This window comes from Somniosus microcephalus, chromosome 13, assembly GCF_052327205.1.
Source record: "Somniosus microcephalus isolate GS21.2 chromosome 13, FLI_Smic_1.0, whole genome shotgun sequence".
In the NCBI taxonomy this organism is placed as follows: domain Eukaryota; kingdom Metazoa; phylum Chordata; class Chondrichthyes; order Squaliformes; family Somniosidae; genus Somniosus; species Somniosus microcephalus.
This window is the reverse complement of record NC_140999.1, coordinates 196,731,885-196,753,946: the sequence shown is the minus strand read 5'-3', so window position 1 is coordinate 196,753,946 and position 22,062 is coordinate 196,731,885. Positions and strand designations below refer to the sequence as shown.

The window sequence follows — 22,062 nt, the reverse complement described above, 5'->3', positions numbered from 1 at the left end:
TTCTTATCAAATTCCTGTTTTAATAAAAGGCTTCTTTTACATCGGTTAATGACTAGAACCACAGATTTACAACACAGGAGGCCATTCTGCCCATCCTTTGCTCAGACCGACGACACTTCACTGCTCTCACCCCATAGCCCTGCATCTTTGTTTCAAATATTTATCCAATTCTCCCTTAAAAGCTGCAGTGTTCCTGCCTCAACCCTCGGGAAAATAGCGGACTGCAGAATTTTGTACAATTTCACTCCCCCAGGACCATTTTCCATCTATTTCTCACGACCTGCAAACTGGAACTGCTCACCGCTCTGCCATCCCTTCTTCCCACAGCCTGCATTGTGGGCCTGGGCTGGAGCTGGGGCGTGTATCCTGGGGGAGCTGGGGTGTGGCTCCTGGGCTGGAGCTGGGGTGTGTATCCTGGGCTGGAGCTGGGGTGTGGATCCTGGGGGAGCTGGGGTGTGGATCCTGGGGGAGCTGGGGTGTGGATCCTGGGGGAGCGTATCCTGGGGGAGCTGGGGTATGGATCCTGGGGGAGCTGGGGTGTGGATCCTGGGGTAGCTGGGGTGTGGATCCTGGGGGAGCTGGGGTGTGTATCCTGGGCTGGAGCTGGGGTGTGGATCCTGGGGGAGCTGGGGTGTGTATCCTGGGGGAGCTGGGGTGTGGACCCTTGGGGAGCTGGGGTGTGGATCCTGGGGGAGCTGGGGTGTGGATCCTGGGCTGGAGCTGGGGTGTGGATCCTGGGGGAGCTGGGGGGTGTATCCTGGGGGAGCTGGGGTGTGGATCCTGGGCTGAAGCTGGGGTGTGGATCCTGGGCTGGAGCTGGGGGGTGTATCCTGGGGGAGCTGGGGTGTGGATCCTGGGCTGGAGCTGGGGTGTGGATCCTGGGCTGGAGCTGGGGTGTGGATCCTGGGCTGGAGCTGGGGTGTGGATCCTGGGCTGGAGCTGGGGTGTGTATCCTGGGCTGGAGCTGGGGTGTGGATCCTGGGCTGGAGCTGGGGTGTGGATCCTGGGGGAGCTGGGGTGTGTATCCTGGGCTGGAGCTGGGGTGTGGATCCTGGGGGAGCTGGGGTGTGTATCCTGGGCTGGAGCTGGGGTGTGTATCCTGGGCTGGAGCTGGGGTGTGTATCCTGGGGGAGCTGGGGTGTGGATCCTGGGGGAGCTGGGGTGTGGACCCTTGGGGAGCTGGGGTGTGGACCCTTGGGGAGCTGGGGTGTGTACCCTTGGGGAGCTGGGGTGTGGATCCTGGGGGAGCTGGGGTGTGTATCCTGGGCTGGAGCTGGGGTGTGGACCCTTGGGGAGCTGGGGTGTGTATCCTGGGGGAGCTGGGGTGTGTATCCTGGGGGAGCTGGGGTGTGGATCCTGGGGGAGCTGGGGTGTGTATCCTGGGGGAGCTGGGGTGTGTATCCTGGGCTGAAGCTGGGGTGTGTATCCTGGGCTGGAGCTGGGGGGTGGATCCTGGGGGAGCTGGGGTGTGTATCCTGGGGGAGCTGGGGTATGGATCCCAGGGGCCCTGTGACGTGCAATTTAGCAGCTCATTTGTTTTATAAAACTTCTTTGGGGGTAGAGACTAAAGAGAAGCACCTGCAACTGTGATTCTCAGAAACCATCAGCTCATCTTATAATATTTCTGCCTGAGGTTTGCATAGTCGACGGTGGAAGAAAACCATTGGCTGCATCAGTCTTAAGTTCTCCTCCCGACTTCTGATTGGTCCAATCCCAGTAAAGAAAAGGTGAATCATTTTGTGAATCATGGACGCAAGGGTTCAAACTCTACGTTGGTCAGTTCAGGAATCTCCTCTTCTGCCCCTGTATAGTTGGATTTTCCCAATGTCTGCCAAGTGGCTGATGATCCGAGTCTCGAAGCTCGCATTGTGCACTCCTGTTAGATGGAAAGCTCCGGCTAATCGGTTTTCTTCCCAATAGTGGTGCCAGTTGCCCTTCCTGTCCCCACCGTAGCCAAACACCATCAGCTGTTGGTTAGAACAGGGAAGTTAATGACAGCAGAATCCTTAATGGGAACATCCTACCTTCGTGCTCTGGGCACTTCCCTACAGAGGGAGCCGAGGGGGACAACATGGTCACAAACCTTCCTCTCGGGAGGAGCTGTGACAAAGGCCCTGGACCCCCCGGGATACACTGCCCAGCACCCCCCGGGATACACTGCCCTGGACCCCCCGGGATACACGGCCCTGGACCCCCCGGGATACACGGCCCTGGACCCCCCGGGATACACGGCCCTGGACCCCCCGGGATACACGGCCCTGGACCCCCCGGGATACACGGCCCAGGACCCCCCGGTATACACGGCCCTGGACCCCCGGGATACACGGCCCTGGACCCCCCGGGATACACGGCCCTGGACCCCCGGGATACACGGCCCTGGACCCCCGGGATACACGGCCCTGGACCCCCCGGGATACACGGCCCTGGACCCCCGGGATACACGGCCCTGGACCCCCGGGATACACGGCCCAGGACCCCCCCGGTATACACGGCCCTGGACCCCCGGGATACACGGCCCTGGACCCCCGGAATACACGGCCCTGGACCCCCCGGGATACACGGCCCTGGACCCCCCGGGATACACGGCCCTGGACCCCCGGAATACACGGCCCTGGACCCCCGGAATACACGGCCCAGGACCCCCCGGTATACACGGCCCGGAACACACACCCCCCCCCCCCCCCCGGGATACACGGCCCTGGACCCCCGGGATACACGTCCCAGGACCCCCGGGATACACGGCCCTGGACCCCCGGAATACACGGCCAGGACCCCTGGGATACCTCAGGCCGATGCCTCAGGACTTTGAGCTTTGTAGAGTTGGAAGCAAGGGAGAGACTTGGAGAGTGCGACCAGGGGGCAGGTCTCGCGTTTTATCACCACCTGAATGTAAGCTGCAGTAACTGTTTTAGCAACTGGTGGTTTGGGTCTTGTTAAAGGGGAACAAAGGACCTTTTATTCAAAATACCCTCCAATTTTCTACTGAAAACTATTGGGGGATCTCCCATGGCGATGCTCACAGGATCCTTAGAAAAATTTAAAACCTAAAAATACAATTAGAAATTTTTTTAATGTGTTTTTCTGGTCCATTCAGAAATGCTGTGCTCCAATATTCAATATTAAAGGGACCAAATGGCTTAAAATAAGAATTTTTAAAATCCCCCGATGTTTCTTTCAAAGTGTCAAATTGCTCTGTCGCTCCAGCTCCCTCTGGTAACATTCAGGTGGCAGATCGCTGCGCAACGCCATTTACTGCACTGAAGGCATGACCTCGAACTGGTCCAGCTCGCAATTCAATCCAGAGACACCTGATCCCAACCTGTTACTGAGTGCGTGTTTCTCAAAAGGGACAATGCAAAGAAAGGTCTACATTTATACTGCGACTTATCATAGAATCTACAGCACAGGAACAAGCCATTCGGCCCAACTGCTCCGTGCGGTGTTTATGCTCCATTCGAGCCTCATCTCACCCCATCACCATATCCTTCTATTCCTTTCTCCCACATGTGTTTATCCAGCTTCCCCTTAAATGCATCTATACTATTCACCTCAACCACTCCCTGTGGTAGCGAGTTCCACATTCTCACCACTCTCTGGGTAAAGAAGTTTCTCCTGAATTCCCGGTTGGATTTATTAGTGACTCTTACATTTATGGCTCTTTGTTTTGGTCTCTTTCCACACACCCCACTCACTAATGGAAATATCTTCTCTACGTCTACCCAATCAAACCCCTTCATAATTTTAAAGGCCTCCATCAGGTCTAGAGTAAAGAGCTCCAGTCCCAGATCTTCAGAAACATCTCAAAATGCTTCGTATACAATGAATGATTTTGAACTGCACTGACTTGTTAATTGAGCAAATGCACCAGTCGTTGTGCAAAGCAGCTCCTATAAGCAGCACTGAGGTGAGTGACGGGTTCATCTGATTTTGGTGCTGTTGAGAAATACTGATCGGGTCCCCAAGAGAGCGTCCACTGAGGGACCCTCGACAGGGCGACACCCTCCCAGTGCCAGGCTAGATGACGTGCTCTGTGTCATCTGCTGACTCAGCCAAGACTGCTGCCGACTAGACCAAAAACTTCAATGAAAAATTCTGACGAAGGGTCACCGACCTGAAACGTTAACTCTGTTTCTCTCCCCACAGATGCTGTCTGACCTGCTGAGTGCTTCCAGCATTTTCTGTTTTTATTTCAATAGAAAGGTTCTCCCGCTAGTCTTTGCTTCCCCTTTGCGATTCTCTCTGTTACACAGAGATTCAATCAGCCCCATTACCATCTCGTTGGTGGGAGAGGGTCTCTTTTATTTGTTCTCGGGATCTGGGCGTCGCTGGCAAGGCCGGCATTTATTGCCCATCCCTAGTTGCCCTTGAGAAGGTGGTGGTGAGCCGCCTTCTTGAACCGCTGCAGTCCGTGTGGTGAAGGTGCTCCCACAGTGCTGTTAGGGAGGGAGTTCCAGGATTTTGACCCAGCGACGATGAAGGAACGGCCGATATATTTTATTTTCAAGTCAGGAAATATATGCTGGGTGGACCATCGGTTTTATTCTTATTATTGTTTCTTGTAGCAGTTTGTTACAACTGAGCTGGGCCATTTCAGAGGGCAGTTAAGAGTCAACCACATTGCTGTGGGTTTGGAGTCACATATAGGCCAGACCGGGTAAGGTTTCTTTCCCTAAAGGACATCAGTGAACGAGCTGGGTTTTTATGACAATCCGGTAGTTTCGAGGTTACTATTACTGATACTAGTTTATTATTCCAGATTTATTTAATTAACCGATTTTAAATTCCCCTGTGGTGGGATTTAAACTCACGCCTGCCAGATTATTAGTCCAGGCCTCTGGATTACTAGTCCAGTAACATAACCCCGATGCTACCAGTGCTGTGCTGTAGATGGGCTGCTGGAGGAAGCAGCTCTCGGTTTCTCTGTTCTTACCTGATCACAGATGTGAAGCCCAAAGATCAGTGCCAGCATCCCGGTGGAAGGATATCTCCCGTGGTGCTCGGTCCATTCATCGTGGATATATTTGAAAAAGGTTGGATGAAAGATGACTACCTGGTGGGATAGTAATGTGAGGTATTAAGATGGGTCTGGTGGGATGGCGATGTGAGATATTATAGACGGGTCTGGTGGGATGGTGATGTGAGATATTATAGATGGGTCTGGTGGGATGGTGATGTGAGATATTATAGACAGGCCTGGTGGGATGGCGATGTGAGATATTATAGACGGGTCTGGTGGGATGGTGATGTGAGATATTATAGACGGGTCTGGTGGGATGGTGATGTGAGATATTATAGACAGGTCTGGTGGGATAGTGATGTGAGATATTATAGACAGGTCTGGTGGGATGGTGATGTGAGATATTATAGACAGGTCTGGTGGGATGGTGATGTGAGATATTATAGACAGGCCTGGTGGGATGGTGATGTGAGATATTATAGACAGGTCTGGTGGGATGGTGATGTGAGATATTATAGACAGGCCTGGTGGGATGGCGATGTGAGATATTATAGACGGGTCTGGTGGGATGGTGATGTGAGATATTATAGACAGGTCTGGTGGGATGGTGATGTGAGATATTATAGACAGGTCTGGTGGGATGGTGATGTGAGATATTATAGACAGGTCTGGTGGGATGGTGATGTGAGATATTATAGACAGGTCTGGTGGGATGGTGATGTGAGATATTATAGACAGGTCTGGTGGGATGGTGATGTGAGATATTATAGACAGGCCTGGTGGGATGGCGATGTGAGATATTATAGACGGGTCTGGTGGGATGGTGATGTGAGATATTATAGACCGGTCTGGTGGGATGGTGATGTGAGATATTATAGACAGGTCTGGTGGGATGGTGATGTGAGATATTATAGACGGGTCTGGTGGGATGGTGATGTGAGATATTATAGACGGGTCTGGTGGGATGGTGATGTGAGATATTATAGACGGGTCTGGTGGGATGGTGATGTGAGATATTATAGACGGGTCTGGTGGGATGGTGATGTTCTTGGTTCAGTCTCTGGGGTTTTTTTGTTGGAACAAAAGCAAAAAGATTGTCCCTGGATTAAACAACTGTTATTGGCCAACGTGAGAGATCTCTTGGAGAAATCCTATTTGCAGGAGGACAATCTGAACACTCGGAATTATCCTGGTTAGAGGGATTAGATTGTTGGCTTCTGTATGCACACACAAAGATACACACACACACACACACACAAATTGACATATGTACACACATAACATACACGTGCATACTCATTTTTATTTTCACACCTATGCACACTAGACTCATATACCTCGGTCACGTGGACATGGTGCATGTCACTATTACATTAACATAAAAACAGGATGTCTCACCTTGTCTAGATCTGCTTCAATGTGTCTTCTCATTCTCATGAAGGTCCTGGAAGGTAAGAAATAACACAAGGAAGGTGTCAGTGTGTGTACTGTCAGCGTAATGCACAAAGAAACAGGGAGAGGAGAACAGAGTGTAGGTGGGGGGGAAGTTGAACAGGACACGCTTCACCAGGCTGCTGCTGGTCAAAGCCAGGAGAGAAGGATGATGCACAGATCATCAACACCAACGTACAGAGCGCCTGTAAAAATACCTCAACACACTCTACAGGAGTGAAATCAGGAAGCACTTCTTCACACAAAGGGTAGTGGAAATCTGGAACTCTCTCCCCCAAAAAGGCTGTGGATGTTGGGGGTCAATTGGAGCTTTGAAAACTGAGATCGATAGATTTTCGTTGGGTAAGGGTATCAGGGGATATGGAGCAAAGGCGGGAAAGGAGTTGATCAGCTGTGATCAAATTGAATAGTGGAACAGGCTTGAAGGGCTGAATGGCCTCCTAATGTTCCTAAGTCGGGGGATGGAACTGCACAGGAGTTAGGAGAGTTGGGGATTAGACTGTGAGCAGGTTGTGGGTGTAATGAAAACTAGGAGCAATTCGAATAGGGAGTGATCAGATTGTCGTTAAAAACCCAACTGGTTCACTAATGTCCTTTAGGGAAGGAAACCTGCCGTCCTTGCCCGGTCTGGACCTACAGGTGACTCCAGTCCCACACCAACATGATTGAGTCTTAACCGCCTTCTGAACTGGCCTAGCAAGTTGTATCAAACAGAAGTGGGCCCACCACCTTCTCAGGGGAACTAGGGATGGGGAATAAATGCTGGCCTTGCCTGCGACGCCCACACCATGAGAATGAATAAAAAACCTACGAGCCCAGCTCCACCCGAACATGCTCCACAGTCTCTCCTGTCACAGATCCTACCCAACCCATTTACTGCCCTACAAAGTCCACCCTGCCCTCAAATGGAAACCCAGCAATATCTGCCAGTCCTATTACAGTACCTTCACCAGCTGCCTTCCTTGATGGGATATTCCCATGTCACACACTGCAATCATCTCCATCTGTACTTAACCCTAGAGCCCTAATCTCTGTCTTAATCAGATATCTACTGACATTTATGGGAGCGCCTAATCCACAGTAGGTGGACATGTTAAGTGAGACGTAGGGCTCCTCTTACAGATGGTCACTATGTTTTTGTCGGGCTGCGTTTTACTTACATGTGGTTTCTTGGCGATAGGACATTCGCAAACCACAGCAGGTCGCGAGGTTTAAAGGGGACTAGCACCAGGTGAACGTTGGATTCAAGGTTCTTGGCGCTCTCCGGGTACATGAAGTGATGGGTGGTTTTCTTGCCCACATCTGCCTCGTGCCCCTTGGTCACTGCCTTGTTCATCCTAAGTAGAAGAGTCGAAGAGTTACTGCCGTAGACAAGTTCACACAAGCTCAAAATCAGTCTTTGGTCAAAAGCGGAAGGCGCAAGGGATAATGACTGGCCTGCACTTGAGGATCCTCACTGGGTGAGATCCCAATTCCCAACGTGTTGGCCTGGGCAGTTGGTGAGGAGAGACGAGGCACTTTACCACAGTAACAGGAAGAACAGCTCAAGGGGATTTCTGATGGTGATAATCAAATCCTTGTACTTCAATATCTGTGGATCGCTGGCTCTGTAATGGGCGGCTCTGTAACCAGCAGATTTGCTCCGACAGATTACCACCACGGGTCGTTCTACAAGTGAACCTTTTCGAGAGCTCCCAGAGACGGTCAGAGAAACCCATCAGATTTAATTGAAGAATGAATGCTGTACCTCATTTCCACTGAGATCGCAGCCTTGGGACAGAAACCGAGTGGAGTGGATTGTAACCCTGATTGTGGACGGGCCAGAATCAGGCCAGAAGATTTTTTGGGGCCAGGAAGAGCTGATCCCACAAGAATAAAAAAAAAACCTCCCTTTTCCAGGGCACTTGCAGCGGCTGTTTAAGGACCGCTGGTTAGGTCAGTTAATGCCAGGTCCCAATGGGCGGAGCGTGCTGTGCACATTCTGCCCTTTGGTGCCTCAGAATGACGTCAGGGTCCCAGATTAGAGTTGGACTCCTGCCTGAAACAGGCGGGAACCTGGGGCAGCAATGCAGAGGCTCCCTGGGATGTGTGTGGAACCAGAGCGGGAATACGGTGCGGTTAGGTAGGGAGTTAGGAGTTAAAATTCCCCTATCCTGCTGGGCGAAGGGAGCTAAAAGCGACCCCATTGCAATTTAAAACTTACCTTATAACAAAGTCCTGCGAATCAATCAACTTCCCGTAATTTGATCCTTTGAGATTCCCAGAATTCCCAACAACGGCACATCTCCGACACTGACAGGAATTGTCGGTCCGTAATGGGTCAGATTTAGGCGCAAATTCGAACAGCCTGCTGTGGTCACGGCTCAGATTCAGAAGCCGAGATTGTAACCTCTGAAGATAAGAACGAGAAACAGGGATTGTCGTTTTACAATAATTTACTGAAGGTCAGAGCAGGGTCAGGGGGTGGGATCAGGGTCAGAGGGTGGGATCAGGGTCAGAGGGTGGGATCAGGGTCAGAGCGGGTCAGGGGTGGGATCAGGGTCAGAGCGGGGTCAGGGGTGGGATCAGGGTCAGAGCAGGGTCAGGGGGTAGGATAGGGTCAGAGCGGGGTCAGGGGTGGGATCAGGGTCAGAGGGTGGGATCAGGGTCAGAGCGGGGTCAGGGGGTGGGATCAGGGTCAGAGCGGGATCAGGGTCAGAGCGGGGTCAGGATCGGGAGTCAAAGCCAATGTAGGTCAGCGAGCACAGGGGTGATGGGTGAACGGGACTGGGTGTGAGTTAGGACACTGGGCAGTGAGCACGGGGTGGTGGGTGAACGGGACTGGGTGTGAGTTAGGACACGGGGCAGTGAGCACAGGGGGTGATGGGTGAACGGGACTGGGTGTGAGTTAGGACACGGGGCACTGAGCACAGGGGGTGATGGGTGAACGGGACTGGGTGTGAGTTAGGACACGGGGCAGTGAGCACAGGGGGTGATGGGTGAACGGGACTGGGTGTGAGTTAGGACACTGGGCAGTGAGCACGGGGTGATGGGTGAACGGGACTGGGTGTGAGTTAGGACACGGGGCAGTGAGCACGGGGTGATGGGTGAACGGGACTGGGTGTGAGTTAGGACACGGGGCAGTGAGCACGGGGTGATGGGTGAACGGGACTGGGTGCGAGTTAGGACACGGGGCAGTGAGCACAGGGGGTGATGGGTGATCGGGACTGGGTGTGAGTTAGGACACGGGGCAGTGAGCACAGGGGGTGATGGGTGAACGGGACTGGGTGTGAGTTAGGACACGGGGCAGTGAGCACAGGGGGTGATGGGTGAACGGGACTGGGTGTGAGTTAGGACACGGGGGCAGGAGAGATTTGGATGAGCTGAAGTTTATGGAGGGTGGAAGCTGGGAGGCCGGCCAGGAGAGTGTTGGAATAGTCGAGTCTGGAGGTAACAAAGGCAGGGATGAGGGTTTCAGCTGAGCTGAGGCAGGGACGGAAACGGGTGAAATTACGAAAGTGGAAATAATCGGTCTTCCAAATCACACAAATTTGGCCGATTTTCACATGCAATCCTGGACAGTGAATAACAGCAGGCTATTTGAGCATGGGGTTCATCACAATTGAATTCTATCCCCAACTAACATCCACACATATAATTTCTGAGACGTGGCTAGATAGTGATTGGCTGTTACCCTCAGCCCAGGGTACTGAGGTCAATAATGGTGTTGCTGGGGCCGACTGTGATGCCTTCATAGTCAAATAAATGAAGGCAAACTAAAGCCTACCTTTGGGTTCCTACTCAGACCTCCTGCTGTTCCTCTGCCCCAATTGCCCCCACCTCACCCCAACCACCTCACCCCCTCCCACCGCACCCCCTCCCTCCTCACCCCCTCCCACCTCACCCCCTCCTTCACCCCAGGCACCAGCTCAGATACTTTTACCTGGGGCAATCTGATTGTGTTAGTGAGGATGTGGCACTGGGAGATTCACAGAGCTTGAGTCAGATAGCTGCCCACACTCACTGTCTTGGTGCACACATGCTGAATGAGCAACTGGGTGTGATAGAGAAGGCGGCCATTGCCCATGGAGCCTTACCGTAGCAAGAGTCAACGCCTTAGGGCACATGGGATTGGGGGTAATATACTAGCATGGATTGAGAATTGGTTAACAGACAGAAAACAGAGTAGGGATAAACAGGTCTTTTTCAGGATGGCAGGCTGTGACTAGTGGGGTACCGCAAGAATCGGTGCTTGGGCCCCAGCTATTCCCAATCTATATCAATGATTTGGATGAGGGGACTAAATGTAACATCACCAAATTTGCTGATGACACAAAGCTAGGTGGCAGTGTCAGTTGCGAAGAGGATGTGAAGAGCCTTCAAGGGGATCTCGACAGGCTCAGTGAGTGGGCGAGAACATGGCAGATGGATTATAATGTGGATAAATGTGAAGTTATCCACTTTGGTAGAAAAAACAGAAAGGCAGAGTATTTCCTAAATGGTGAAAGATTGGGGAATGCAGATGCTCAAAGGGACCTGGGTGTCCTTGTACATGAGTCACTGAAAGTGAATGTGCAGGTGCAGCAAGCCATTAGGAAGGCAAATGGTATGCTGGCCTTCATTACAAGAGGATTTGAGTACAGGAGTAAAGAAGTCTTACTCCAATTATATAGGGCCCTGGTGAGACCACACCTGGAGTACTGTGTACAATTTTGGTCTCCTTACCTAAGGAAGGATATACTTGCCATAGAGGGAGTGCAACGAAGGTTCAGGAGATTGATTCCTGGGATGGCGGGACTGTCGTATGAGAAGAGATTGAGTAAACTAGGCCTGTATTCTCTTGAATTCAGAAGAATGAGGGGGGATCTCATTGAAGCATACAAAATTATTACAGGACTTGATAGGGTGGATGCTGGGAGAATGTTTCCCTTGGCTGGGGAGTCTAGAACCAGGGGCCACAGCCTCTGGATAAAGGGTCGGCCATTCAGGACTGAGATGAGAAGAAATGTCTTCACACAGAGTCATAGAGTCATAGAGTTTTACAGCACAGAAAGAGGCCCTTCGGCCCATCGTGTCTGCGCCGCCCATCAATCCCTGTCCAGTCTAATCCCATTTTCCAGCATTTGGTCCATAGCCTTGTGTGCAATGGCATTTCAAGTGCTCATCCAAATGCTTCTTGAATGTTGTGAGGGTTCCTGCCTCCACCACCCTTTCAGGCATTGAGTTCCACATTCCAACCACCCTCTGGGTGAAAAAGTTCCTCCTCAAATCCCCTCTAAATCTCCTGCCCCTTACCCTGAATCTATGCCCCCTTGTTATTGACCCCCCCACTAAGGGGAAAAGTTCCTCTTTATCTACCCTATCTATGCCCCTCATTATTTTGTACACCTCAATCAGGTCCCCCCTCAGCCTTCTCTGCTCCAAGGAAAACAACTCCAGCCTGTCCAGCCTCTCTTCATAGCTGAGGCGCTCCATCCCAGGTAACATCCTGGTGAATCTTCTCTGCACCCTCTCCAAAGCAATCACATCCTTCCTATAGTGTGGCGACCAGAACTGCACACAGTACTCCAGCTGTGGCCTCACCAGCGTTTTGTACAGCTCCATCATAACCTCCCTGCTCTTATATTCTATGCCTCGGCTAATGAAGGCAAGTATCCCATATGCCTTTTTAACCACCTTATCTACCTGCTCCGCTGCCTTCAGGGATCTATGTACATGTACACCAAGGTCCCTCTGACCCTCTGTACTTCCTAGGGTCCTACCACTCATTGTGTATTCCCTTGCCTTATTTGTCCGTCCAAAATGCATCACCTCGCACTTTTCAGGGTTAAATTCCATTTGCCACTTTTCCGCCCATCTGACCAACCCGTTTATATCGTCCTGTAGCCGGAGGCTTTCCTCCTCGCAATTTACCACCCCACCAATTTTCGTGTCATCTGCGAACTTACTGATCATACCTTTTACATTTTCATCCCAATCATTTATGTAGATCACAAACAATAAGGGACCCAGCACCGATCCCTGAGGTACCCCACTGGACACAGGCTTCCAGTCACAAAAGCAACCTTCGACCATCACCCTCTGCCTCCTGCCACTCAGCCAGTTTAGGATCCAACGCGCCAAGGCACCCTGGATCCCATGGGCTCTTACCTTCTTGACCAGTCTCCTATGCGGGACTTTGTCAAAAGCTTTACTGAAGTCCATGTACACCACATCCACAGCATTTCCCTCATCCACCCCACTAGTCACCCCCTCGAAAAATTCGATCAGATTTGTTAGACATGATTTACCCTTGACAAAGCCATGCTGACTATCCCCGATTAATCCTTGCCTCTCCAAGTGGAGATTAATTTTGTCCCTCAGAATTTTTTCCAATAATTTCCCCACCACAGATGTTAGACTCACTGGCCTGTAATTCCCTGGTTTATCCCTGCTACCCTTCTTGAATAATGGTACTACGTTAGCTGTTCTCCAGTCCTCTGGTACATCCCCTGTGGCCAGAGAGGTTCTGAAAATTAGTGTCAGAGCCCCTGCAATCTCCTCCCTTGCCTCCCACAGCAGCCTGGGATACATCTCGTCTGGGCCTGGGGATTTATCCACTTTTTGGCCCGCTAAAACCGCTAGCACCTCCTCCCTCTCGATGCTAATATGTTCAAGTATGTCACAGTCCCCTTGCCCGATTTCTATGTCTGCATCGTCTTGGAATTCTCTACCCCAGAGGGCTGTGGAGGCTCAGTCATTGGGTATATTCAAAACAGAAGTCAATAGATTTCTGACTAGTAAGGGCATCAAGGGATATGGCGATAGGGCCGGTGAATGGAGTTGAGGCAGAAGATCAGCCATGATCTCACTGAATGGCGGAGCAGGCTCGAGGGGCCGAATGGCCTACTCCTGCTCCTATTTCTTATGTTCTTATGTTCTTTCGGAGATGGGGAAGAAAATGAGGGAGGTCTTGCCTTCAACCAACAGAGAGTGTGGGTTTCTATATAAAGCAGAACCGCGGCACAGAGTACTGATGCTCTGACACACAGTGGGATACAAACATAGACCCCTCCCACTTCCCATCAATCAAACCTTAATCCAAAGGGAAGGCATTTGGGGTGGAGGAAGATTCCGAGGAGAGTGTCACCCCAAAATAACAATAATGAGCAGCTCATCCGACATTGCTCAGGTCGGCAATAGAAATCGCCATGACTGGCGTGGGGAAGATGGAAAAACGGGAACATTTAAACCCGGTCGCCTACAGCTCATTAGCCAGGAGAGACACAAATGGACGAGGGGAATGATCCCGCTGGGATCAGAACCAAGCTTGCGCTGGCAGCGCCTAGGGGAATTCTGCAAGGTCAAACTACGGGTACTTTCATCCCTGGGACCTGGGTTCAACTGCAGCCTGGTGTCCTCCCTGTGCAGGCTGCCCATGTAACGAGTGTGGGGCAGTCTCAACTCAACATTAAAAACTGTGATTCATTTGACAATCTCACTCTGCGAGGGCACTAGGATGGATCTGTGGGAAGTGGAAAAATGTCATTCGGATGCAGAAGGGACAGAGCCTCGCTCTGTACTTAACCAAGCTGCTGGAAGTGTTGGAAGCTGACACCAAGTGCCCAATGTGGGACATTCTCCATTCCCTGCTTTAGTATCCCTCACCAGAAAACAAAACGCAACCATTGTTTTATTGGGGTCTGACAGCCCTAGCCTCTCTGATACTGCGATACAGGGAATAAAGTATTAATTCAACAAACCTCCCAAACCCACCACCTCCACCAGCTAGAAGGACAAGGGCAGCAGGCGCATGGGAACACCATCAGCTCCAAGTTCCCCTCCAAGTCACACACCATCCTGACTTAGAAGTATATTGCCATTCCTTCATCGTTGCTGGGTCAAAATCCTGGAACTCCCTCCCTAACAGCACGGTGGGAATAACTTCACCACACGGACTGCAGTGGTTCAAGAAGGCGGCTCACCACCATCTTCTCAAGGGCAACTAGAGTTGGGCAATAAATGCCAGCCTTGCCAGCGGTGCCCACATCCCAAGAATGACTTTAAAAAAACAATGTTATTTTAACTCACCAACCACCACAGAAGCACCTCCTGGGGGATCTTTGCATTATTACTGGTCAGTTGTGGCTCAATGCTTAAATTAAATCGCTTGTCAAACCAGTGGGAGATGCCTCGGTCCGTGATACAGGTCTCACAGCCGCAAGAATTCTTCATACATGCGGGTCCCTCCTTCACTAGACTGTGTCTGTAGATAAAGTATGTGGAAGGCACGAAACAGCAGATGGCAAGGATAGACTTTATCCTCGAGTAAAACCTCATTTTGAAATTGCAGACCAATGCGCAGATCAGTGGAAAGTCTCGGTGCAACTTTCAGCTCCAGGGCCTCCTGAAGATGGGGATCGTGTTAAAGTCCCGCTCAACACTGAGAGGTCTTCACAAACTATCATCTCTGATGGCCTCTTTCACCCTTCAACAGCAGTTCCAAGCTGAAAGTTTTGAAAGCATAAAATATTAAATTAGTCAAATATGATGATGGAAAAAATCCAGTTATTTAGTACCTCTCCCTTCAAAGGGGGTAATAGTGTAGGGGGGAAGCAATTCAAATCAAACATGCTCCCCTCAGCAATACTGGGGTGGGGGGCGGGGGGCTGGGGTGAGTCACAGAGAAGGTCATGTCTCGTTTGTCTTGTGTTTCATTGTCACCATCTCCATCCAGGAACAAGTAGGATTCCGATCCCATTCATCGGAAAGGCTCCTGGAGCGATCTGTTGTCCAAAGGGGTCCCTCTGGCTATCCCAACCCAACAGATTATTTAGTTAAGAAGCTCAGGTGAAGGACCAAGTCACGTAGTGCAAGACACCAGTTGGAAGGGAACGAGCAGGAGAGAAAAGGAGGCAAATCAGGGACTGCCGTGGTTAGGTTGTAGGATAATCACAGCACGTCGGACTAGAGTCCAGCAGCACCTCCTGGACAATTCCTGCAGAGTCCGATCAATTTTGGGGGCATTAGAGTGCAGATTCGGAAGCAGGTCTGTGCAGTGTTGAGGGACACCTCAGTATAAAAATTATTTCCAAAAATCTATAACCTGGAGATGACATGATGCTTTTAATGGATAAAAAAAACTTGCATTTCTATAGCGCCTTTCACAACCACCAGACGTTTCAAAGCGCTTTACAGCCAATGAAGCACTTTTTGAAGTGTAGTCACTGTTGTAATGTAGGAAACGTGGCAGCCAATTTGCGCACAGCAAGCTCCCACAAACAGCAACGTGATAATGACCCGGTAATCTGCTTTTGTTATGTTGATTGAGAGATAAAAATAGGTCGGGACACAAGGGACAACTCCTCTGCTCTTCTTCAAAATAGTGCCATAGGATCTTTTACATCCACCTGAGAGAGCAGACGGGGCTTCGGTTTAATGTCTCACCCGAAAGACAGCACCTCCAACAGTGCAGCGCTCCCTCAGCACTGCACCTCCAACAGTGCGGCACTCCCTCAGCACTGCACCTCCGACAGTGCGGCACTCCCTCAGCACTGCCCCTCCGACAGTGCAGCACTCCCTCAGCACTGCACCTCCAACAGTGCAGCACTCCCTCAGCACTGCACCTCCGACAGTGCAGCACTCCCTCAGCACTGCACCTCCGACAGTGCAGCGCTCCCTCAGCACTGCCCCTCCGACAGTGCGGCGCTCCCTCAGCACTGCCCCTCCGACAGTGCGGCGCTCCCTCAGCACTGCACCTCCGACAGTGCGGCGCTCCCTCAGCACTGCACCTCCGACAGTGCGGCGCTCCCTCAGCACTGCACCTCCGACAGTGCGGCGCTCCCTCAGCACTGCACCTCCGACAGTGCGGCGCTCCCTCAGCACTGCACCTCCGACAGTGCGGCCCTCCCTCAGCACTGCCCCTCCGACAGTGCGGCGCTCCCTCAGTACTGCCCCTCCGACAGTGCAGCGCTCCCTCAGCACTGCACTGGAGTGTCAGCTGAGATTTTTGTGCTCAAGTCTCTGGAGTGGGACTTGAACCCACAACATTCTGACTCAGAGGTGAGAGTACTACCTAGTGAGCCACGGCTGACGCAAATGCTTAATGCGCCTGTGTGACCTTCCTCTGCCTGGTATTTAACGGAGGTTTTAACCCATTTACAATAAACTTGTTAGCATTTCATTAAAATAGTGGATGGAGCAATCTCACAATTGTTCAGTATTTATCCCCTAACATCACCAACTATTATTCCTGGCCTTATACAAGTCTTGTGTTTAACTGCTCCTCTCACATTTCAGTTACGGATGCAAAATAATCTTTGAAAAACACAGAAAGCCAGTCATTTCCTGCTATTTCTTTCTGATCTGGCGAAGAGACAGGAATTCAGAAGCAACTGCCGAACTACAAATAATTACACTTCAATGGATCTAAAGATAAAAACCATGACAAAAGACAAGAGCAGGTCAGAGGCTGGGTATTCTGTGGCGAGTGTCTCACCTCCTGACTCCCCAAAGCCTTTCCACCATCTACAAGGCACAAGTCAGGAGTGTGATGGAATACTCTCCACTTGCCTGGATGAGTGCAGCTCCAACAACACTCAAGAAGCTCGACACCATCCAGGACAAAGCAGCCCGCTTGATTGGCACCCCATCCACCACCTTAAACATTCACTCCCTCCACCACCGGCGCACCGTGGCTGCAGTGTGTACCATCTACAAGATGCACTGCAGCAACTTGCCAAGGCTTCTTCGGCAGCACCTTCCAAACCCGCGACCTCTTCCACCTAGAAGGACAAGGGCAGCAGGCGCATGGGAACACCACCACCTGCAAGTTCCCTCCAAGTCACACACCATCCAGACTTGGAAATACATCGCCAATCCTTCATCGTCGCTGGGTCAAAATCCTGGAACTCCCTCCCTAACAGCACTATGGGAGTACCTTCACCACACGGACTGCAGCGGTTCAAGAAGGCGGCTCACCACCACCTTCTCAAGGGCAATTAGGGATGGGCAATAAATGCCGGCCTTGCCAGCGACACCCACATCCCATGAATTAATTAAAAACAAGATGGAATTTGCCTTTGGTTGATCTCAGGATGTACCTATTTAGAGCAATTACATCTTGTGACTTTAGAGACTGTCCACGTACACCAGCTCCACCTCAGCAGCAGCATAATGCATTCTGTGGTGCTCAACTCCCCCTCCCTATAAAACCGGGTCTCCGGCAATTTACTGTGAACCGTTAGGGGAGAATCATTATTACAGTCCAAAAACAGTGCTGCTTATTTAAATATAAAACACAAGTATTTGAAGCTGTTTAAATGCAGCAGTGACTGTGTTCAGGCTCCAGTGCTCTCTCTTGCTGCTTCCCTCTGGGGAAGGGTGATAGACCTCCTGGTGCAGAGAGCCTCCCTGATACAGCGAACTGTGAGATGTTGCTGCTGTCTATGCCCCGGTGCGAGGCTCGAGTTGTGGATACAGCGGGTGGCCTGGCCCTCCTTGGTGAAGCGGAACTCCTGAGACATTGGCCCCGAGTGAAGATCGGGTGGGCGAAGTGCCCCCTGGAGACTCGCTGTGGGCGTGGCCTCCTGTGCAGTGCCCTACTCCTTCTTCACCCCGCTGCCCTCTGCTCTCTTCCTTGCTGCTCCCCCTTGTCCTCCAACCTCAACGGCAGACCTACCGGACAACTCGTGACTGCAGTAAAACTGTTTTGAAGACTGCAGTAAAACTAGTTAGCAGAAGTCAGAGGTTGTAGGAAGCAGAAAATAGGCCCAAACAATCCTGAAGGTAACCAGCACACTGAAAGGACAAACCAGCAGAGTCATTTCCTTCCTGTCCAAGACAAGCTGCAAACACATACACACAGTGTGTGGCACCACTTTAACACTGATGGACAAGAGTTGCACTGGCTGATGGTCTGGAGAGTTCCCTGGATCAACAACAACACAACAACTTGCATAGTTTTACAGCACAGAAACAGGCCATTCGGCCCCACTGGCCCGTGCTGGTGTTTACACAGTGGATGTGGTGTATTTGGACTTTCAGACATTAAATATATTTAAGAAGGAGTTGGATATATTTCTTAAGGCTAAAGGGATCAAGGGCTATGGAGAGAAGGCAGGGACAGGGTACTGAATTTGGATGATCAGCCATGACCGCATTAAATGGCGGAGCAGGCTCGAGGGGCCGAATGGCCTACTCCTGCTCCTATCTTCTATGTTTATGCTCCACACGAGCCTCCTCCCACCCTACTTCATCTCACCCTATCAGCATATCCTTCTATTCCTTTCTCCCTCGTGTTTATCAAGCCTCCCCTTAAATGTATCTCTGCTATTCGCTTCAACCACTCCGTGGTAGCAAGTTCCACATTCTCACCACTCTCTGGGTAAAGAAGTTTCTCCTGAATTCCCCATTGGATTTATTAGTGACTATCTTATATTTATGGCCCCTAGTTCTGGTCTCGCACACAAGTGGAAACATCTTCTCTACGTCTACCCTATAGAATCCCCTTCGTAATTTTAATGTCCTCCAACAGCTCACCCGTCAGTCTTCTCTTTTCTAGAGAAAAGAGCCCCAGCCTGTTCAATCTGTCCTGATAGTTATAACCTCTCAGTTCAGGTATCATTCTAATAAATCTTTTTTGTACCTTCTCCAGTGCCTCTATATCCTTTTTACAATATAGAGACCAGAACTGTGCACAGTGCTCCAAGTGTGGTCTCACCAAGGTTAAAGAATCATAGAATGGTTACAGTACAGAAGAAGGCCATTCGGCCCGTTGAGCCCGTGCCGACTCTCAGCTAGTCCCACTCCTCCACCCTTTCCCCGGAGCCCTGCAAATTTTTTTCCTTCAGATACTTATCCAATTCCCTTTTGAAAGATAAGATTGAGTCTGCCTCCGCCACCCTTTCAAGAAGTGCATTCCTGATCTTAACCACTCGCTGTGTAAAAAAGGTTTTCTTACGTCGCCTTTGGTTCTTTTGCCAATCACCTTAAATCTGTGTCCTCTGGTTCTCGACCCTTCCGCCAATGGGAACAGTTTCTCTCTCTCTACTCTGTCCAGACCCCTCATGATTTTGAACACCTCGATCAAATCTCCTCTCAACCTTCTCTGCTCCAAGGAGAACAACCCCAGCTTCTCCAGTCTATCCACATAACTGAAGTCCCTCATCCCTGGAACCATTCTTGTAAATCTTTTCTGCACCCTCTCTAAGGCCTTCACATCCTTCCTAAAGTGTGGTGCCCAGAATTGGACACAATACTCCAGTTGGGGCCGAACCAGTGTTTTATAAAGGTTCATCATAATTTCCACACTTTTGTACTCTATGCCTCTATTTATGAAGCCCAGGATCCCGTAAGCCTTTTTAGCTGCTTTCTCAACCTGCCCTGCCACCTTCAACAATTTGTGCATATATATCCCAGGTCTCTCTAATCGTGCACACCCTTTAGAATTGTACCATTTAGTTTATATGTCATCTCCTCATTCTTTCTAACAAAATGTATCACTTCACACTTTTATGTGTTCAATTTCATCTGCCACGTGTCCGCCCATTTCACCAGCCTGTCTATGTCTTCCTGAAGTCTATCACTATCCTCCTCACTGTTCACTATACTTCCAAGTTTTGTGTCATCTGCAAATTTTGAAATTGTGCCCTGTACACCCACATTCAAGACATTAATATATATCAAGAAAAGCAGTGGTCCTAGAACCGACCCCTGGGGAACACCACTGTGTACCTTCCTCCAGTCCGATGAATAACCATTCACCACTACTCTCTGTTTCCTGTCACTTAGCCAATTTTGTATCCAATCTGCCACTGTCCCTTTTATTCCATGGGCTGGTAAGCCTATTATGTGGCACTTTGTCAAACGCCTTTTGGAAATCCATGTACAGTACGTCAAACGCATTGCCCTCATCAACCCTCTCTGTTACCTCATCAAAAAACTCAAATCAAGTTGGTTAAACATGATTTGCCTTTAACAATCCACACTTGTCCAAGTGACTGTTAATTTTCTCCCTGATTACTGTTTCTAAAAGCTTCTCCACTACCGAGGTCAAACTGACTGGCCTGTAGTTGCTGGGTTTATCTTTACACCCTTTTTTGGTTCCAAACCAGGTTAACATAACTTCTCTGCTTTTCAATTCTATTTCTCAAGTTGCACTCACTGACAGTCTGGAGAATTTCCTGGGTCAACAACAACAACTTGCATTTATAGAGTGCCTTCAGCATAGAAAAGCAACCTGAGGAGCTACGCAGAGACGTAATGAGAAATAACTTACGTTGCTTTACCCTGTGGTTCAGTTGCTGTACATGTATTGCAGGAACGTGCATTGGAACTGAGAAACGTACATCGCTCCCACGGCAGATTCGCTGCTGCTCGCCAAGGGTCGATTTTAACTGTCGGGTGGCAGGAGGCTCGGTCTGATCTGAGGGCGAGGCCTCATTACCATGCAGCTGGCGAAGGGGAGACCCGCTGCAGCTCGCCCGCTCTTGGCCCACCCCGGGTATAACTGGGTGTAGAGTGCCCACTCTCGGCCCGCCCCCCCCGGGTATAACTGGGTGTAGAGTGCCCACTCTCGGCCTGCCCCGGGTATAACTGGGTGTAGAGTGCCCCCTGCCCCCCCCCCGGGTATAACTGGGTGTAGAGTGCCCACTCTCGGCCCCCCCCCGGGTATAACTGGGTGTAGAGTGCCCACTCTCGGCCCGCCCCGGGTATAACTGGGTGTAGAGTGCCCCCTGCCCCCCCCCCGGGTATAACTGGGTGTAGAGTGCCCCCTGCCCCCCCCCGGGTATAACTGGGTGTAGAGTGCCCACTCTCGGCCCACCCCCCCCGGGTATAACTGGGTGTAGAGTGCCCACTCTCGGCCCACCCCCCCCCGGGTATAACTGGGTGTAGAGTGGCCCCTGCCCCCCCCCGGGTATAACTGGGTGTAGAGTGCCCACTCTCGGCCCACCCCCCCCGGGTATAAGTGGGTGTAGAGTGCCCACTCTCGGCCTGCCCCGGGTATAACTGGGTGTAGAGTGCCCACTGCCCCCCCCCGGGTATAACTGGGTGTAGAGTGCCCACTGCCCCCCCCCGGGTATAACTGGGTGTAGAGTGCCCACTCTCGGCCCGCCCCGGGTATAACTGGGTGTAGAGTGCCCCCTGCCCCCCCCTGAGTATAACTGGGTGTAGAGTGGCCCCTGCCCCCCCCCCGGGTATAACTGGGTGTAGAGTGCCCACTCTCGGCCCGCCCCGGGTATAACTGGGTGTAGAGTGCCCACTCTCGGCCTGCCCCGGGTATAACTGGGTGTAGAGTGCCCCCTGCCCCCCCCCGGGTATAACTGGGTGTAGAGTGCCCCATGCCCCCCCCCCAGTATAACTGGGTGTAGAGTGCCCACTGCCCCCCCCCCAGTATAACTGGGTGTAGAGTGCCCCCTGCCCCCCCCGGGTATAACTGGGTGTAGAGTGCCCACTCTCGGCCTGCCCCCCCGGGTATAACTGGGTGTAGAGTGCCCCCCCCCCGGGTATAACTGGGTGTAGAGTGCCCCCTGCCCCCCCCAAGTATAACTGGGTGTAGAGTGCCCACTGCCCCCCCCCGGGTATAACTGGGTGTAGAGTGCCCACTGCCCCCCCCCCAGTATAACTGGGTGTAGAGTGCCCACTGCCCCCCCCCCCAGTATAACTGGGTGTAGAGTGCCCACTCTCGGCCCACC

The 22,062-nt window shown here is 51.4% G+C and overlaps 1 protein-coding gene across 5 annotated transcripts in view; it reads right to left on the bottom strand.

Annotated features, from left to right (window-relative positions):
* Positions 1 to 22,062, bottom strand: part of LOC147108957 (CMP-N-acetylneuraminate-beta-galactosamide-alpha-2,3-sialyltransferase 2-like) — a 70,358-nt gene continuing 48,296 nt past the window's right edge. For all 5 annotated transcript variants that reach the window (XM_086005946.1, XM_086005951.1, XM_086005950.1 and 2 more), the window contains 6 exons: positions 14,459 to 14,874; positions 8,613 to 8,800; positions 7,570 to 7,746; positions 6,356 to 6,401; positions 4,931 to 5,050; positions 1 to 1,967 (listed from right to left, as the gene is read on the bottom strand). In XM_086005946.1, coding sequence (XP_085862072.1) covers positions 1,782 to 1,967; positions 4,931 to 5,050; positions 6,356 to 6,401; positions 7,570 to 7,746; positions 8,613 to 8,800; positions 14,459 to 14,707 — 966 coding nt within the window. In that variant the 5' untranslated portion in view covers positions 14,708 to 14,874 and the 3' untranslated portion in view covers positions 1 to 1,781. The remainder of the gene's footprint in view (positions 1,968 to 4,930; positions 5,051 to 6,355; positions 6,402 to 7,569; positions 7,747 to 8,612; positions 8,801 to 14,458; positions 14,875 to 22,062) is intronic.